The sequence below is a fragment of the Bos mutus genome, chromosome 1 (genome assembly GCF_027580195.1).
Source record: "Bos mutus isolate GX-2022 chromosome 1, NWIPB_WYAK_1.1, whole genome shotgun sequence".
NCBI classification, from domain to species: Eukaryota; Metazoa; Chordata; class Mammalia; order Artiodactyla; family Bovidae; genus Bos; species Bos mutus.
In genome coordinates this window covers 109,485,063-109,504,021 of record NC_091617.1, presented here as the reverse complement: position 1 = coordinate 109,504,021, position 18,959 = coordinate 109,485,063, and the positions used below count along the sequence as shown (strand labels likewise).

The window sequence follows — 18,959 nt, the reverse complement described above, 5'->3', positions numbered from 1 at the left end:
GGAAATCAATCCTGAATATTCATTGGAAGGACTGAATCTGATGCTGAAGCTCCAATACTTTGACCGCATGATCCTAAGAGCCAACTCATTGGAAGAGACCCTGATTCTGGGAAAGACTGAAGGCAGGAGGAGAAGAGGATGACAGAGGATGAGATGAATAGATGGCATCACCAACTCAACGGACGTGAGTTTGAGCAAGCTCTGGGAGATGGTGAAGGACAGGAAAGACTTGGCGTGCTGTAGTTCATGGGGTCAAAATGAGTCCAACATGGCTGAGTGCCTGAACAACAATTACAACAATTGTATGTTAGTATAATACTTAAATGGAGAAGGCAATGGCACCCCACTCGAGTACTCTTGCCTGGAAAATCCCATGGACAGAGGAGCCTGGTAGGCTGCAGTCCATGGGGTTGCGAAGAGTCGGACGTGACTGAGCAACTTCACTTTGACTTTTCACTTTCATGCATTGGAGAAGGAAATGGCAACCCACTCCAGTGTTCTTGCCTGGAGAATCCCAGGGACGGAGGAGCCTGGTGGGCTGCCGTCTATGGGGTCGCACAGAGTTGGACACGACTGAAGCAACTTAGCAGCAGCAGCAGCATAATACTTAAATAAGCTATTTTACAAGTATTAGTGGAGAATGTTAGTGGTGACTCAGCCCTGAATTTTCACTGAAAGGACTGTTGCTAAAGATGAAGCTCCAATACTTTGGCCACCTGATGTGAAGAGCTGACTCTTTGGAAAAAGACCCTGATACTGGCAAAGATTGAAGGCAAAAGGAGAAAGGGGTGGCAGAGGATGAGATGGTTAGATAGCATCACCCACTCAATGGATATGAATTTGAGCAAACTCTGGGAGACAGCAGAGGACAGAAGAGCCTGCAGAAGGCTCTGCTGCAATCCATGGCATCTCAAAGAGTCGGACACAACCTAATGACTGAATAACAACAATCAGTGGAGAATAATGACTTTGACAGGGCAATTTTGTATACTTTTTTATGTCTACCATTTTAAAACGAATGTGTATTCTTTTCTCTCAATGGCATCTAGAGAATATTTATTATTGAAGCACACACTGAGGCTGTTCTTAACAATAGGATGTCATCATGCCTATAAATGAGTCATCAATCTGCATGGAATTCTTGAAGAGTTTACTATTATTTTTAAGGCACATATTTGATTTGGGAGCAGATGTCCATCATTCTGAAATTTTCAAGGCCTCTGACAAGTACAAAAAGGAACCTGGTTACCAGATGTTTAATTTATCTGAGAGAGAAAGATTAATTCAATGATATAGTGGTCTTTTCTGAAAAATAGCATTAAAAATTTTAGTTATCATAGTCTTGAATAATAACTTCCAGTGTTTTTTCATAATGAACCTATTTCACTGACCTGAATTTATGGCTTGTTTATTATTTTTATATTGTAGTGCTAGTGAAGTTGTGGAGAAAATTATATACCTAGACATGTATATTTATACATATACAACCTTTTTCGATCTTTGGCCTTCATATTCCTAAATTTCATTTATTGAAATTTTAAAACATCAATAAATCAGTTCTCACAAATATTAACTCAAAATAATAATGTGTACTTAGTAGCAAAGTTAAGTTTTATGAACTTGTAATTTTTAATGTTTCTTTATTTTCCTGATGCTATCCTAGAACTAAGTGATAATTTAAACTTTAAGAAATAGTATGAAGTTATTCAAATAAATGTTTGAAGTTGAAATAGTTAAAAAAAAGTAGATAATAAAAGAAACGTGTTCTAAAAATTTTTTATAAAAAGAAAAAAAATTAAAGTATAGTGTTTAGGGATAAAACTTGGGCAATACAACTCCAAAGAAAATCAAAGTGATTACCATAAAATTCATGAGAATGATTAGTTTAGGGGAGAGGGAGTTGACTATGATCGAGTCGAGGGTATGAAGCTTCTAGACTAGCTGATGAGGTTTTATTTTTTTATCTGGATGGTAGTAATTAGAGTTTCCTCAAAATAATTCATTATATAAATTGTTTGCATAATTTTCTGCAGCTTACAATTTTATCATATTTTACAGTAGAAAAGAAAATGAATAAAAATAAATGAATGCTGTTCATGTTCATTGTATATTAGGAATTAAAGTTACTCTGCAAGTAGGGCAAACCCATCAATAATCTAACATATTTCTTTGTACATTCATAAACTTATTAAAATAACTTATAAAGCTATTTTAAAGTATATTCATATAATAAATTATTAATGAGAAACCTATACAAACTAGAATATTAATCTTTCTTAATATATTAACTTTTGAATATTGTTACAAACCCAATCATATAAGATCAAGATAAATATTTATTTTGTTTTAGAATTTCCATTTCATTCTTTTTATTTTTAATTTTTTTTCATTTAACTTTTTATTGTTATGATAGTTTAAAGTCCACAACAGAGCAACTCAGCCAAACATATACATGTATCTATTTTCCCCTCTCATCCAGGCTGCCATATAATATTGAACAGAGTTCCCTGTGCTATTCAGTAGGCTCTTGTTGGTTATCCATTTATATATAGCAGTGTGTACATGTCCATCTCAGACTCCCTAACTCATTTTGTTGTTTTTAATGGTTTTTATTTCTCTGCTGAGATTTTTTTATCTTTTCAAGAACTAGAGTAGATTTTCCTTTATGTCTTCAAGCAGAATTATAACAGTGCTAATTTCAATATCTGGGTCATCTCAGAGTCAGTCCCTTTTAACAGTCTTTTCTCTTTAGAATAGGTCCTGCTTTTCTGTTTCTTCCTATGTTGAGTAATTTTTAAAAATATATTGTAAACTCCGTGAATGTTATGTTACAGAAATTTTAGATTCTGTTATATTTCTGCAAATACTATTGATGTGGTGGTGGGGAAGAGATTGTGTGGCTTTATATAGGCAATTAATTTGGTTGGCCTAAAACTACAACTCTGTTTCTATGGCAACAGCTAAACTCTCAGTTCAGTTCTTTCATCTTTAATTAGGCTGCTTGGAATCTTCCCCAGGTCACCTGTAGTTTAGGGCTCAACCAGACATATAGACAGAGTTTATAAGCAGTATTTGGGATTCCCTCTCTCTGGGTCACTCCCATTAAGGGTTCACTCTTTACCTCCCAGCAGCTGTGGTTGTCCTCAAACACTGTCCTGTAGTTCTTCAAGCCAGAATGACTGTGAGTTTTCTATTAGAATTTTGGTTCTCCTGTATGGTGCAGTCTGGGGCCTTACTCAGGCTTAACATCATTTAAAAACAAAAAACAAAAACCTGACCCCATGGCTGTCACCTCATTGGAAGTATCAGCTTTCCTCCAGAATCGTCCTGCTTTTGGTCACTTGCACATAGGGGTTTCTTTTCTTTCCTCTTTTAATGTTGTCTAAATTTTAGACATTTTATTTAAATGCAGATCTGCCTGATAGGAGATTACTTGGCCAGTACAGAAATGGACTGAATATTTATTTCTTTAAAGAAATGGTAATATAAAGATGCTAAGAAATTTTTAATGGATAAATAAAATAATGATATAGAAAAACACATATAGTTGGACTAATAGATTAAGGTATTTTTGGCAAACAGAAACCTTTTGAGTATGTATTCTAATTTTAAGGAAATCTGTGTATGTAACAACAAGTAGAATATAAAGATAAGAAAAGTAATAAAGGAAAAGTATATCTTAACAAAAGGGAAAACATTTTCACTTTATTTTGAAATAAAATATTTGAACCTATTTTGTATTATTTTAGGAATAAATCTAATGAAGCTGATGAGTGTCAAAGAGAACTTAGAAAACTGAAGTTTGAATCCATTATTTCTGACTCACGGTACACATTGAAAATTTTTTATTTAATATTTTTAATAATTGAATTTGAAACCATATTTTAGATAATATTTAAAATGTACTTAACTTTTTTTTATAGTATTGCTTGTGTAAATAATACCTAACCCTAATTTATAATGTATTGAAGCTGTTCAATGATTTTTGCCTCTGCCTAGATAGGAAAATTTTTAAATCACAGAACTATCTATTTATGTAGCATTCTTATTTTAAAAATTAAAGTTATACTCTTATTTTTAAATGAGATGTTTATATATTTTTGATAAACATAAAAATATAGTATCAAATGCATATTGGTTGAGGTTTTTTTCCTTATTCCATTTTAGGCACACCAGATTGCTTAAAGAAAAAGAAGACTCTTTAATGACTTGTCAACAAATATATAAAACTTTACAGGAAGAACTGACTGCAAAAGAAAGGCAAGAAGATGACTTAAAAAGAAGAATTAATCTTGCAGAAAATGAACTGGAAATAACCAAAACTCTTCTGAATCAGACAAAGGAAGAAGTTGTAACACTGAAAAGTGAAAGGTACAGTCAAGAATAATTTCTTCCAAATATATTTTATGTTTAAGTCAGTAATCCATATATATTTAAAACATCAGGGTCCTATATATTTTGATAACAGTAAAATCTAAGATTAAAGATACATTTCACGTGAAAGGTCATCCTATCCTACCACCCCATTTTACAGGTGATTAAACTGAACCCCAAACTGGTTAAAGGACTTGCTTAACTTCACTGAGTTAGTACAAGTAGGATGGAACCCACATGGCATTTGGTGTTAGATTTTTTGTTGAATTGAAAAGATCATGTGTGGTACTTACACTACTAAATTTCACTTATGCCAGTAATTTTTGAATTCTATCATCTTCCAACAGAAAAACATCTCTTTATCACTTTTTCCTTTGTAAGCTCCTACTTTTCTTCTTTCTTTGTTATTTGTCAACACCTCATATTGAAGACTCCCCAAAAGCACAGATACTTCTGGTATTGAGTTAATATCAAAGATACTAAGAAGCATATTCCTCCAACCATCCTAGATATTTTTGCTCAGTTACTTTGTCTTTACTTATCTGTACTTAATATCTCAACCGTGCTTTCTTTCAGTTTTCATTTGCCTGATAATATCTTTTATTATTTGAATCCTTTTGTTTTAAATCCATATTGGTATATAGCATAATGTTAGGGGTTTTCCTTTTGTTTTGAATTCATATTGGTATATAGCATAATGCTAGGGGTTTTGTTGGCTTTTATTAAATCTAGGAGTCTTTAATGGGAGGTATTATGCCAATTACATATTCCATAAGAATACAAGTTTCATGAGGATAAGAATTTTTGTCTTGTATTATTCTCTGTGTATAGAAGGCATAATTAGATATTTGTTTTTCATTTTTTCTGTCATTTTTCATTTTATTCATTTTATTTTATGAGTATTTGATTGCTTTCTATTTAGAAGATTTATAATCTTGTTTTTGTTCTTTCTGAAGGCAGCTTTTTGCTCCCAGAGGTGGAGTTTGGGAGTGAGGCCTTGGAAGTGGATAGCAGGCACCTTAGAATTAGGTTGTCTCCGAACTTTCTCACCAACACTATGCCCTGGATTGTATCTGTGTCTACTCCAAGCTAGTCAGAGGTCTGTCTAGTTCACAGAGGAACAAGGTTTATCTCTTGTCTCCCCTGAGATAATATTAATTTACTTCTCTTTGGTTGAGTTAGATGAACAATTGCAGAGCTTATTGCCACCCACCACTTATTCCTCCACCCTGCTACACCAGTAACATGCCTCTTGCTAAGGTGTTGCATCTTGTAGTTCTGTGAGTCTTCATCCCACCCCAACTTCTGCCATTTCACAATTTTGTCATTGTTAATCCCAGTACATATTAGAAGCAGCAATTTTATAAGCAGAAAATTTGCAAGAGCCAGATTTACTAATAGTAACAAGAAGTGATGGCAGCTGAAAGACCGACCATGCATAAGAAGAAAGAAAAACTAAGTGCAAACAAATATCTTTAAAAGCATTGCAGTTAGGCCTAATATGCAACAGAGACAAGCACCCCTACACATACCAGTAATCTTGAGTGCCCCTTTGTTTATAGATCGTGTGTGCTGTGCGTGCCCAGTCACTTCAGTCATGTCCAACTCTTTGCGACCCTATAGACTGTGGCCCACCAGTCTCCTCTGTCCATGGGATTCTCCAGGCAAGAATACTGGAGTTGGTTGCCAGGCCCTCCTCTGGGGGATTTTCCCACCCCAGGGACTGAACACATGTCTCCTCCATTGCAGGCGGATTCTTTTCTGCTGAGCCACTGCGGAAGCCCGTGTTTATAGTATGGGTTAATAATTAATGGCCATAATGATGACTGCATCAGAAAGATTAAAATCAGCTATATACTCTATGTATATGAAAGGTACAGAATACCCCACTTCCAGTGATGTCAGATTAATTAGATCTAGCTGTTTATCCAGATGAATTCTGTCTCCTTCATAGTGGTCATTGAGAAGATTCTGTCTTTGTTCAAACATTTCTGGAACTCTTTTCTGAGGATTGGCTTAAGTGTGCATGTTTTAGAATATCCTCAGTATGATGAATCTTTGACCTTTAGGAGTGAATTTGATTTTTAAAACAATCTCAATAGTTCCAGCGAAAGCAAGTTCAAGGAGAATGATGGGAAATCAATCTGGTAAATATCATTGGGGATTACAAATAAAGTAAAATGTTTTCTCTTTTTTTGTATGCTTAACAAACTATCTCTGGCAGCAATTTGAAGATGGCTGTTTCATGAATGTTTTCAGGATTAACAACATTATTAGAATAAATATAGAGCTTTCTTAGGGGACTGTTTGCTTTGAAATAGCATACCAAATTTGCTGTTTTCTTTCTTTTTTTTAAATTTAGTATGACTCTAACCTTATCTTCTATTATAAATGTTAAAGATAATTTAAGTTTTCTGAGAATAGAGACATCACTGGACTATTTTCTCCTCTTCTTTTCCTCTCTTCCCCGCCCCTCTTTTTTCCCTCTTACTGTTTTTCTTTCTTTATTCTCTATACTTTAGTCTATTAAAAAGCAGGCAAGATATTCCTTAGTTGTTTAGTGGCACCAAATGTACTGACATAATGTCTGTCACATAATAAAAATTAATATGTGCTTGTAGCCCAGTAAGTTATTGTATTATCATAGGATTACTCCTAGATAGAAGCACTGTCTTTTTTTTCCTTGTCCAGGGTTTCCTTCACATTTTGTCTGCCTTGTCTTTTATTATATCCTCAGAATCTGGTACATGTATCCACTCAGTAAGTATCTGTGGGGTGGATGAATAACTTGCTTTGGGTAATTCAGTTAACTAACAATTATTTGTTGAGCATTTACTATATGCCAGGTACTCTGTACCCTGGGGATACAGTGGTGAATCTGAAACATTCCTTTCCTCTAAAGCTTACATTCTAATGAGAGAGACAAACAGTAACAAATAAATAAAGTAGAGAACTAACCAGAATAATTATACATTGTGATAACAGATATAAAGTAAAGGGGTGTTGTAGTAGAGACAGCAAGAAGGGATATCTGCTTTGGAAAGGGTGATTGTAAAAGTAACTTCCAAAATGATGCATAAAGGAAGACAAGTAGAGGTTCCCATGCCAAGGGCCAGGGAAAAGTTTTACAAGTGATAAATGAGCTTGGTGAGTTCTCAGAAGTGGCAGTGTGACTTGAAGCCTAGCAGATATGAGGGACACGGGGGAGGGCCAGGTCGTGCAGGGCCTCACAAGCCTGTTGTAGTACAGGTATTAGTTCCAGTGCGATGAAAAGAAACGACTGGAGGGATTTAAGCAGAGGAATAACACTGTGGAAGGATCACTCTGACTGCTGAGTGGAGAAGGGATTGGCAATAGGCAGTAGGAGCAAGTCAGGTCATTTACTGTTTTGATACTAATCAAAGGGTTTTGTACCAAGCAGATGAGAGCAAATAGCCAGGGGCTTACTCCATGTTGAGCCAGAGGAAGATGGGAGAGCCAGGGTAAAAAGACATCCTTAAGAACAAGTGACCTTTCAGAGGCTTTGACATTACTGTCTAAACCTGCCTCAAAATTTTGACTTCATAGGCAAGCTGTTATCCTGCCCCTTTCCTGTCTCTGTTTTGGTTCTTTGTCTTCCCCTCCTATGATCATGTGACAGCAGATATTCCTTAAAGTTTATAGATGAACTTGGCTTTCCTCTCTCCACTTTCTTTCCCCGGTTAACTGTCTCTCAACTGAGCAAATTTGCTCTTGGAGCTCTGGTTTGAAGTACCAGTGGAATTTCTAAATAGAGGTATCCTTAAGCAATTGGAGATGTGAAAGTCCTTCCAGAAAAAGAAGCTGGGCTCAGGAAAAAAAAAAAAAAACTTAAAATAGGGATATTTGATGAGACCCATAGAGATTCTACTTGAGTAGGACTAGGCGGTGCCTGGGAATCTGCCACACAGCAAGGTCCCAAAACTCTGCCTTGGAAAGACAGCAACCAACAGGCTACAAGATGTGCTCTCCAGAGGCCAGAGCCCAGCTCGCTCAGGGTACCAGGGTGGGCTTTGCAAATTCAGGCACTCTTCCCACACTGCCCCTCCTTCTTCTCCCCTCCCCACAGCAGAGCTGTTTGCCATGGTTGCACTGGGACCATTATGGAAAGTGTGAGACTTATAAGCTATGTAGCTTTAGAAGAGGAGGAAAAAAGATATGAAAAGCCAGAACTGGCTCTAGAAAAAAATTGGCAGAATTTCTGAATTTGGAGCAGGAAAGGAGTTAGTGACTAGGAAATAATTCATCCTTAATACAAATCTAATTAATTATGTATTGCTTTGTCCTCCACACTCAGCTGAGGAGGCTCCCTTAGGAGAAGAGGCTCCACTGGAAGGAAGAGAAGTAGGTCCTCAAGATCCTAGATGCTCGGGGTAGAGAAGGTCTGGCCAGCTTGGTCACAGGCACACTGGGGCTAGAGAGAGGGGTCTCCTCGGGGCATGGCACAGGAACAGTGTCAGAGAAAAGTGTGGCTGTTTTTAAAATTCTGTGTAAAGAGAGGCCTCAACTGTCCTGCTTCCAGGCTATAAGGTCTCTTAGGCCAAGGCCAGAACTCGACCTGGAAACATGAATTTGTGACACCACTTCAAAAGTATTACAGATTAAATAGGGTTTTATGGGCTGGCCTGCAAACCTAATTCCTTTTTGGAAAATTACTGCTATAGTAAAATGTGTTGGGAATTTCCTGTAACCAACTTACAAATACATTTTAGAAGAACATATGTGTTTAAACTTGAAGGCTGCCCATGTATAACACTGAGAAATTCATTTACGAGTAATGTGTGACCTACAGTGGTACCACTGAGACACGCAGCTGTTTGTAACAGCTCACGCCATATACCTTCATCCCCAGGAGCTGTGCAGGCCCTATCTTGGTAAATTCCAAGAAAAAAATATAGAATTATTGTGATTTATTTGCCAATAACATGACAGGATTAGTGAAGAATGTTGTTGGAGGAAAAGCTTCATTGTGACCAAAGTTAGGTGCAATTTTGTGAAATAAATAATATCTATCTGTATCTCAAGCTATCTAGCTCTTTACCTACCTTAACTGAAATTTACCTAATTGCTCCCTGTCCCCCCAAAGCATATGTTTGAGGCTGTAGGGAAGGATTTTATTCCCCTTCTCACACACACATTAACTTCTTTCGCAATTTATTCATCCTCTTCTCTTTCTCTTTTATAATTGAGAGCTATAGACCCTCACCTCAGAAAAATAGACATAAAGCCTGGCAAATTATTTCAGGAGATTCATGGAGTTTCCTGTTCTCCTGTATATGACATGACCCCTTGGAAACATATCTGCTTCTCCAGGCTCTCTCTTCCCCATTCCTTCTTTTCTTTGTTCTCGCCTCCCCTGTTTCTCCCTCTCAAGCTCTCTCACCAGCCCCAGGTTTCACAGTCGTGGGGAGCCCTCTGAATACTTCTGTGGACATGATTTTGTTTTCACACAGCCCCAAGCAAATGCATCATTGTGTGGTACTCATTAGAAGGAATCAGGAATCTGAAAACCAGCCTGAACTCTGCTCTCCTTACCACTTGCCACAGAGGAAAGAGCTTATTTTTCCTGTGTAATTGTGCCATTCCCTCTTCACCAAGCCCTGTGTCCCTATGTCTGGTCTAACTCAGAAGGAGCTTTTCTTCTAATTCACCAACCCAGAGGGAAAGCCATTTTCAAATTTGCACAAAGACTATGGCCAGCAGAGTTGTGGCCCTCTCTTTAGAAGCAGGTATTATTTTCCACATTTTTCTCTTGAGGAAACTGAGGCTAAGCAAGGCTAAGTGTCTCGCTCAGGTTAACATAGTTAGCAAAGACAGAATTCAAAATCTGTTGTATCTAGCTTTTAACCCATGCTCCCCCCACTACAGTTTATACAGTTCTCTTAGCGTTTGTCCTGAAGGGATCCATTCTGTCAGCTTCTCTTTCTCAATCATGTTGTAACACTGAATCTTCAGGGAAATTCCAGCCCTGCAGAAAGCAGAAAATCCCAGAGTACCCCCTCTCCCCTTCCCCTTGCTTTCTTACCCCACCTCTCCACTCTTCCAGGATTCTTTCATTCATTTAATAAATATAATGTGGTCGTGACTTTTGTCTTCCTTTCTGTAGTGCCTTGGCAAAATCAGAAGTAGAACTATATCTTCAAAACAGAAGTAGAATAAAAACATTTCACAACACATTCTATAAGAAGATAAACTTGGTGTTTAGTTACTTTTTTGAGGTTTATCATACTTTCATGAAGGCTAGAAGCAATAACAATATAAAAAAGGATGAGGAAGCAAGGTTTCAAGGGTTCTGTTACCTCGTAGTAGTGTGACTTCAGTTCAGTTCAGTTCAATCGCTCAGTTGTGTCTGACTCTTTGCGACCCCATGAATCGCAGCACGCCAGGCCTCCCTGTCCATCACCAACTCCCAGAGTTCACTCAGACTCACATCCATCGAGTCAGTGATGCCATCCAGCCATCTCATCCTCTGTCGTCCCCTTCTCCTCCTGCCCCCAATCCCTCCCAGCATCAGAGTCTTTTCCAATGAGTCAACTCATCGCATGAGGTAGCCAAAGTACTGGAGTTTCAGCTTCAGCATCATTCCTTCCAAAGAAATCCCAGGGCTGATCTCCTTCAGAATGGACTGGTTGGATCTCCTTGCAGTCCAAGGGACTCTCAGGAGTCTTCTCCAACACCACAGTTCAAAAGCATCAATTCTTTGGCGCTCAGCCTTCTTCACAGTCCAACTCTCACATCCATACATGACCACTGGAAAAACCATAGCCTTGACTAGACGGACCTTTGTTCACAAAGTAATGTCTCTGCTTTTGAATATGCTTTCTAGGTTGGTCATAACTTTCCTTCCAAGGAGTAAGCGTCTTTTAATTTCATGGCTGCAATCACCATCTGCAGTGATTTTGGAGCCCAAAAAAATAAAGTCTGACACTGTTTCCACTGTTTCCCCATCTATTTCCCATGAAGTGATGGGACCAGATGCCATGATCTTCGTTTTCTGAATGTTGAGCTTTAAGCCAAGTTTTTCACTCTCCACTTTCACTTTCATCAAGAGGCTTTTGAGTTCCTCTTCACTTTCTGCCATAAGGGTGGTGTCATCTGCATATCTGAGGTTATTGAGATTTCTCCTGGCAATCTTGATTCCAGCTTGTGCTTCTTCCAGTCCAGCGTTTCTCATGATGTACTCTGCATATAAGTTAAATAAGCAGGGTGACAACATACAGCCTTGATGTACTCCTTTTCCTATTTGGAACCAATCTGTTGTTCCATGTCCAGTTTTAACTGTTGCTTCGTGACCTGCATACAGATTTCTCAAGAGGCAGGTCAGGTGGTCTGGTATTCCCATCTCTTTCAGAATTTTCCATAGTTTATTGTGATCCACACAGTCAAAGGCTTTGGCATAGTCAATAAAGCAGAAATAGATGTTTTTCTGGAACTCTCTTGCTTTTTCCACAGTCCAGCGGATGTTGGCAATTTGATCTCTGTTTCCTCTGCCTTTGCTAAATTGAATATTGAAAGAATGGACTTTTAAGTTAAGCAAACATAAATTTAAATCCCAACTTGACCAGTGTCAAGTTTGGACAACTAGCTTAACCATTTTAAGGGTCATTGTCATTTTCTGTAAAATGGGCATATTAATAACAGCTACCTGCTTGTAAAAATTAAAACATCTAGTATCATGCCTAGTAGGTTCCTTCTCGTTCATCTTCCCTTAGGTTGTTAACCTCTTAAAGCATCATATTTTATTAATTTTTATACCCTGCACTGGTGATTTAGATATTCAGTGAATATCTGTTGAGTTCAGTATTATCTGCTTTACTTTTAAAGTTGTAAAGATTAGTCCATGGAGTGGTTTATTTTGGATGCACTTCTGTTAGTTTAAAGCATTAAGAAATGAAGTGTTCTAGTAATATCATTCTAAAATAACAAATCTCACCTGATATTTTCCCCCAGACTTACCTCTTTCTCTGATTTCCTGTCTATCAATAGCTTTCAGAACAAGAGACTTGCCAAACTTCTTATGATATCACAGACACTACTTTTAACAGAGGCAGGGTTTGTGCAAAATCAAAATTATCTCTTTGATTGACAATGTGAAGACATCGCTAAAAGAACAACTTGTGAAACAGAATTTAAAGCTGTCATTTGGCATTATGGTTTGACATTTGTTTGCAGTTATGTTTTTAACTACAATTAAGGGAATCTAGCTTTTTGCATATATGTATGAAATTAGATTCACATTTTCTTTTTACTCTAAGAATTTAAAAGTTAAAAGTTTTTTTAAATAAATACTCAATTGTGAGTAGATCCAAATTTTCCTATTAGGCGAACCCCAAATGTTGTTTTTGAAATGTATTGATAATACAGGGAAGAGAGCCCTAAGCTGGTATAAGCTTGAACCAGCTCTGCCTCTTGTGAATCATGTCACTTTAGATAGTCATTTACTACTCAGGATCTTCTAAAAATTAGGGAATTGCATTAATGTATCAGCAAATGGCAAGAAAGAATGACTATATCCCTAGAGCCTGAAACAGTGCCTGATACATAGTGGGTACTCAATAAATATTTGCTGGTTGGATGTATGGATGAATGGGAGTGAATTTAATCCCAGACAAACCACTGATCACAGAATTTAAAACTTGGAAGCTCTCATTGTCTGCTAGCAAGTCAGCTTCTGACTTGCCAAGTATCAATTCAGACTCCTGGATTCTAGAGATGACCTTCTTTATTAGATTCTTAGTAAAATCCAAATATAGGACCTGAATCTGTGTTGTTTCTTATTATTCTAAAGCATCAACATCTCTAGAACTGGTTCTACAGAGGAAATTGGATATGTGTATGATATTCAAAAATAGTTACACATTTTCAGCTTTTTAATATATGAATATACCTCTAACAATATTTTATTTCTTGAAATCCTCTAGGTTTCTCCCAGAAAGTCTCACTAGAGTAAAAGTCAAAACTTCATAGTTTCTTTCAAGACAAGAGTGGTTTTTCTTTTTCAGTGTCTTAAGATGGTTTTATATTCCTGAATAATGTGCAAGCTCTTTCTTGAGTGTACTATATAAGTGTGTTTTTATTTTTAGTATCAAGATTATCTTTTTCATACATATAATCATCTCTGTATACATTACTCAGTGCCCAGCCCATGGTAATCAAGGACAGCATGTTTGCAACATCATGTGTAATCATTCTTTCTGTCTTGTCTCATTAGAGAATTGCACTGAAGAGTCAAGAACAGAGACTCAGCAGGAATCAAAGAGATATGAAAGTCCTAATTTCTGTAGCTATAATATCAAGCAAAATTATCATCCCACACAAGTTCATAAATTTTCTAACAGTTCTCAAAACATCTTATATTTTGTGGAAATGTCATAAAAAAATCACAACTCTGTCAATTTCATGAATGACTATCACTTCATTAACATTGTTTGAACCTTGGCTTACCATATTTTAACTTCTATAATCTACTAGCCTTTCAGTTTTTATTCTAAACAGATAGATACACATATAACCCATTGTACTGGGTCCATTGGAGGAATGTATGTGAAATGGATTCTACTTTTGTTGATATCAAAATTATAACTGTCTCCAAGAGACTAAAATTCAAGCACCTCAAATATTCAATACCATCCATTTAATAGTAAAGGTAACTTCTAATGTACTCTTAGGCACCCATCTGAAAATGTTCACTGGAATTTTCTAATCAATAAAACCTCTTTTCCAATAGGAAACCTGGCTTAAGTGAAAAATTGTTTTGCTCAATATTAATCTTCAGAACAGAGCTTCAGTATAATTTACATTTTAACATTTATCTTTTAATATTTAATAAAGAATCTGAATTAGAAAAAAAAGAAATAAAATGAATCAAATTGCCAGGATTCTGTTGCCTCTCCACTTCTAACAAGCACATAGCCAGTCATATCCATCCTATAGTACTGGTATTTTGAAAGCCAAGTAAAGTATTACTTTATTTCCATTGACTGCTGCTCCTTATTTTGTCAAGTTTACTATTATAAGATTCTAATCATATACCTGAAAGTTGTATAATAACACTTGAAAATAAACCAGCATAGTTTTCTATTGCTACTGTAGCAATTACCACAAACTTCAAACAACACAAATGTATACAGTTCTGGGGGTCAGAAGTCCAAATGAATGTTAAGGGGCTAAAATCAAGATGTCAGCAGGGCTGGCTCTTTCTGGAGGCTCAAGGGGAGAACCCATTTCTTTTTTCTTCCAGCTTTTAGAAGCTGCTGGCATTCCTTGGATCCTGGTCTCATGAATCTAATCTGTGTTTCCAGTGTCATATCACCACCTTCCCTTACCCTCCACATTAACCTTCTTGCCTCTTTCTCATAAAGACCTTTATAATTATACTTAGGGTACACCCAAATAAACTAGGATAATTTCCTCATCTGAAGATCCTTAATATAATCACATCTGCAAAGTACCTTATGCCATATTTACACACTCTGTGGATTAGAATATGAATATCTTTGAAGGCAATTATTTAGCCCACCACAACTGTGACAAGTTAAAGATAGCTATTATCAACCCTAGAGCAACCATGAAATAAAGCTAAACAGAGAGTTATAACTAATATGGCAACAAAGCAGATGCAAGTGAATCATAAGCCATATGTTGTTGTTGTTGTTGAGTCTCTAAAACTCTTTGCAACTCATGGACTGCAGTACACCAGGCTTCCTTGTCTTTCACTGTCTCCCAGAGTTTGCTCAGATTCATGTCCATTGAGTCAGTGATGCTATCCAAAGAAGGCAAAGAAGGCAAAGCAAACAACAGATGGGACAAATAGGCAAGATAATGGATTTAAGTCTACTCTGTCACAATTCAATTAAATGTAAATTGTCTAAGCTTTAAAAGACAGAGATTTTCAAATTGAAAATGAGTATACTACCCAAAGCAATTTATAGATTCAATGCAACCCCTATCAAGCTACCAATGGTATTCTTCACAGAACTAGAACAAATAATTTCACAATTTGTATGGAAATACAAAAAACCTCTAATAGCCAAAGCTATCTTGAGAAAGAAGAATGGAACTGGAGGAATCAACCTGCCTGACTTCAGGCTCTACTACAAAGCCACAGTCATCAAGACAGTATGGTACTGGCACAAAGACAGAAATATAGATCAATGGAACAAAATAGAAAGCCCAGAGATTAATCCACGCACATATGGACACCTTATCTTTGACAAAGGAGGCAAGAATATACAGTGGAGAAAAAACAATCTCTTTAACAAGTGGTGCTGGGAAAACTGGTCAACCACTTGTAAAAGAATGAAACTAGAACACTTTCTAACACCATACACAAAAATAAACTCAAAATGGATTAAAGATCTCAACGTAAGACCAGAAACTATAAAACTCCTAGAGGAGAACATAGGCAAAACACTCTCCGACACACATCACAGCAGGATCCTCTATGACCCGCCTCCCAGAATATAGGAAATAAAAACAAAAATAAACAAATGGGACCTAATTAAACTTAAAAGCTTCTGCACAACAAAGGAAACTATAAGCAAGGAGAAAAGACAGCCTTCAGAATGGGAGAAAATAATAGCAAATGAAGCAACAGACAAACAACTAATCTCAAAAATATACAAGCAATACCTACAGCTCAATTCCAGAAAAATAAATGACCCAATCAAAAAATGGGCCAAAGACCTAAACAGACATTTCTCCAAAGAAGACATACAGATGGCTAACAAACACATGAAAAGATGCTCAACATCACTCATTATCAGAGAAATGCAAATCAAAACCACTATGAGGTACCATTTCACACCAGTCAGAATGGCTGCAATCCAAAAGTCTACAAGCAATAAATGCTGGAGAGGTGTGTGGAAAAGGGAACCCTCTTACACTGTTGGTGGGAATGCAAACTAGTACAGCCACTATGGAGAACAGTGTGGAGATTCCTTAAAAAACTGGAAATAGAACTGCCTTATGATCCAGCAATCCCACTGCTGGGCATACACACTGAGTAAACCAGAATGGAAAGAGACACGTGTACCCCAATGTTCATCGCAGCACTGTTTATAATAGCCAGGACATGGAAGCAACCTAGATGTCCATCAGCAGATGAATGGATAAGAAAGCTGTGGTACATATACACAATGGAGTATTACTCAGCCATTAAGAAGAATACATTTGAATCAGTTCTAATGAGGTGGATGAAACTGGAGCCTATTATACAGAGTGAAGTAAGCCAGAAGGAAAAACACCAATACAGTATACTAACGCATATATATGGAATTTAGAAAGAGGGTAACAATAACCCTGTGTACGAGACAGCAAAAGAGACACTGATGTATAGAACAGTCTTATGGACTCTGTGGGAGAGGGAGAGGGTGGGAAGATTTGGGAGAATGGCATTGAAACATGTAAAATATCATGTATGAAACGAGATGCCAGTCCAGGTTCGATGCACGATACTGGATGCTTGGGGCTAGTGCACTGGGACAACCCAGAGGGATGGTATGGGGAGGGAGGAGGGAGGGGGTTCAGGATGGGGAACACAGGTATACCTGTGGTGGATTCATTTTGATATTTGGCAAAACTAATACAATTATGTAAAGTTTAAAAATAAAATAAAATTAAAAAAAAAAGAACCCAAGATAAACATAAGAAAGTAAATGATAAAGATCAGAGCAGAAGTCAGTGACATAGGAAACAAAAACAATACAGGATATCGATTTAAAAATCAGTTTCTTTAAGGAGGTCAATAACATTAATAAACCTCATGTCAGATTCACCAGGACAAAAGAGAGAAGACAAAAATTTACCAATATCAGAAATGAGAGCAGTGACATTATGTTCTTCAGATCTGAATACATTAATAGAGGAATATATTTTAAACAACCTTATGCCATTATTTTTTTCATTCAAAAATATTGCTAAAAAATTCTACCCATCACCTGAGCCTTCAGTGTGTCTTGGTAATAGCATCAAAAATCACTGATCATGGATCATCATAAATATAATAAACATGAAAAATTTGAAATATTGGCAAGAATTACCAAAATGTGACACAAAGTGAGCAAATGCTGTTGGAAAAATGGCACCACAAAGCCATTTGCTTGACTATGCCATTAACTTTGACTGCTCTGAAAAAATGGACACAGTTTTTTGAAATACAAACTTCCAAAACTCACTAAAATGAAATAGATAACCTGAATTTAGAGTTTAAATTTTTTCCACAAAACAAACTTTAGGCCCAGAAGTTTTTTCAAGCATTTAAAGAAGAAACAGTACTAATTCTACTTAAACTCTTCCACAAAATTAAAGAAGAAGGAATAGTTAACTTATTTTATGAGGCCACTATTACCTTGATACCAAAATATGACAAAAACATTATAAGCAAATTAACAGACCAACATCTGCCATGAGCATAGATGCAAAAATTCTAAAGAAAAATTTGGCAAATTGAATCTAGCAACATGAAAAGTGAAAGAAATCATGAATGTGTGGGGTTTATCTCAAGGATGCAAGATCGGTTTAACATTCAAAAATCAATTATTGTTATTCAAAAATTTAAAAAGAAAAACTATGATTATGTCAGTAGAAACAAAACAAGTTGGCAAAATGCAATGTTTGTCCCTAAATTTTTTAAAAAACCTCAGAAAAGTAGGAATAGAGGAGAACTTCTTCAGATTGATACAAGGCATCTACAAAAACCTACAGATAACATCATACTTAATAATGATAGACTGTATACTCTCCTCCTAAGATTAAGATCAAGAAAAAAACATCCACTGTCATCAGTTCTGTTCATTGTGCTGAAAGTTCTAGTCAGTACAGTCAGGCAAGAAAAAGTAATATCAGACTGGAAAGGAAGAAATAAAATTTTGTATTCACAGATGATATGCCCACTAACATGAAAACTATAGAATCTACAAAAAAAGTTACTAATAGATGAACTATTATCTATAGTTCTATATATAGAAGAACTAATAGATGAGTCTGACAAAAAGTTACAAGGAAAAAAGTCAACATCCAAAACCCAAATTAATTCCTATATATTTTCACAGAACAATTGAAATTAAAAAGCTGTATGTATAAAAAATATTTCAAAACACATGAAATAGTGATGAATCTGACAAATAATGTGCCAGACCTATATATTAAAAACTACAAAACATTGATGAGATAAATTAAGAGGATCTAAATAAATGCAGAGAACAGAAGTCTCAGTGTTGTTCACATTTATGGATTTATAACTCAGTGCAATCACAATCAAACTTACAGCAAACTTCATGTAGAAATTAACAAGCTAATTCTGAAATTCATATAGAAATGCAAAGGACCTAGAAAAACAAAAATAACACTGAAAAAACTTTGAGCCGAAAGATTAAAGTCACTACCTGACTTCAAGATTTATTATAAAGCTATAAATAATCAAGGCAATGTGGAATTAGTCTCAAGATAGACAAATATTAATAGGTCAATGGAGCAGAATTAAGAATACAGAAATAGGCACACATGTGCCTAACTGATTTTCTACAGGAGTGCCAAAGCAGGCCATTATAGAACATACAGTTTTTGTG

At 36.3% G+C, this 18,959-nt stretch overlaps 1 protein-coding gene across 1 annotated transcript in view; it reads left to right on the top strand.

Annotated features, from left to right (window-relative positions):
* Positions 1-18,959, top strand: part of LEKR1 (leucine, glutamate and lysine rich 1) — a 192,128-nt gene that overhangs the window by 111,864 nt on the left and 61,305 nt on the right. Inside the window, exons 6-7 of the mRNA XM_005902068.2 lie at positions 3,750-3,827; positions 4,168-4,371. Coding sequence (XP_005902130.1) covers positions 3,750-3,827; positions 4,168-4,371 — 282 coding nt within the window. The remainder of the gene's footprint in view (positions 1-3,749; positions 3,828-4,167; positions 4,372-18,959) is intronic.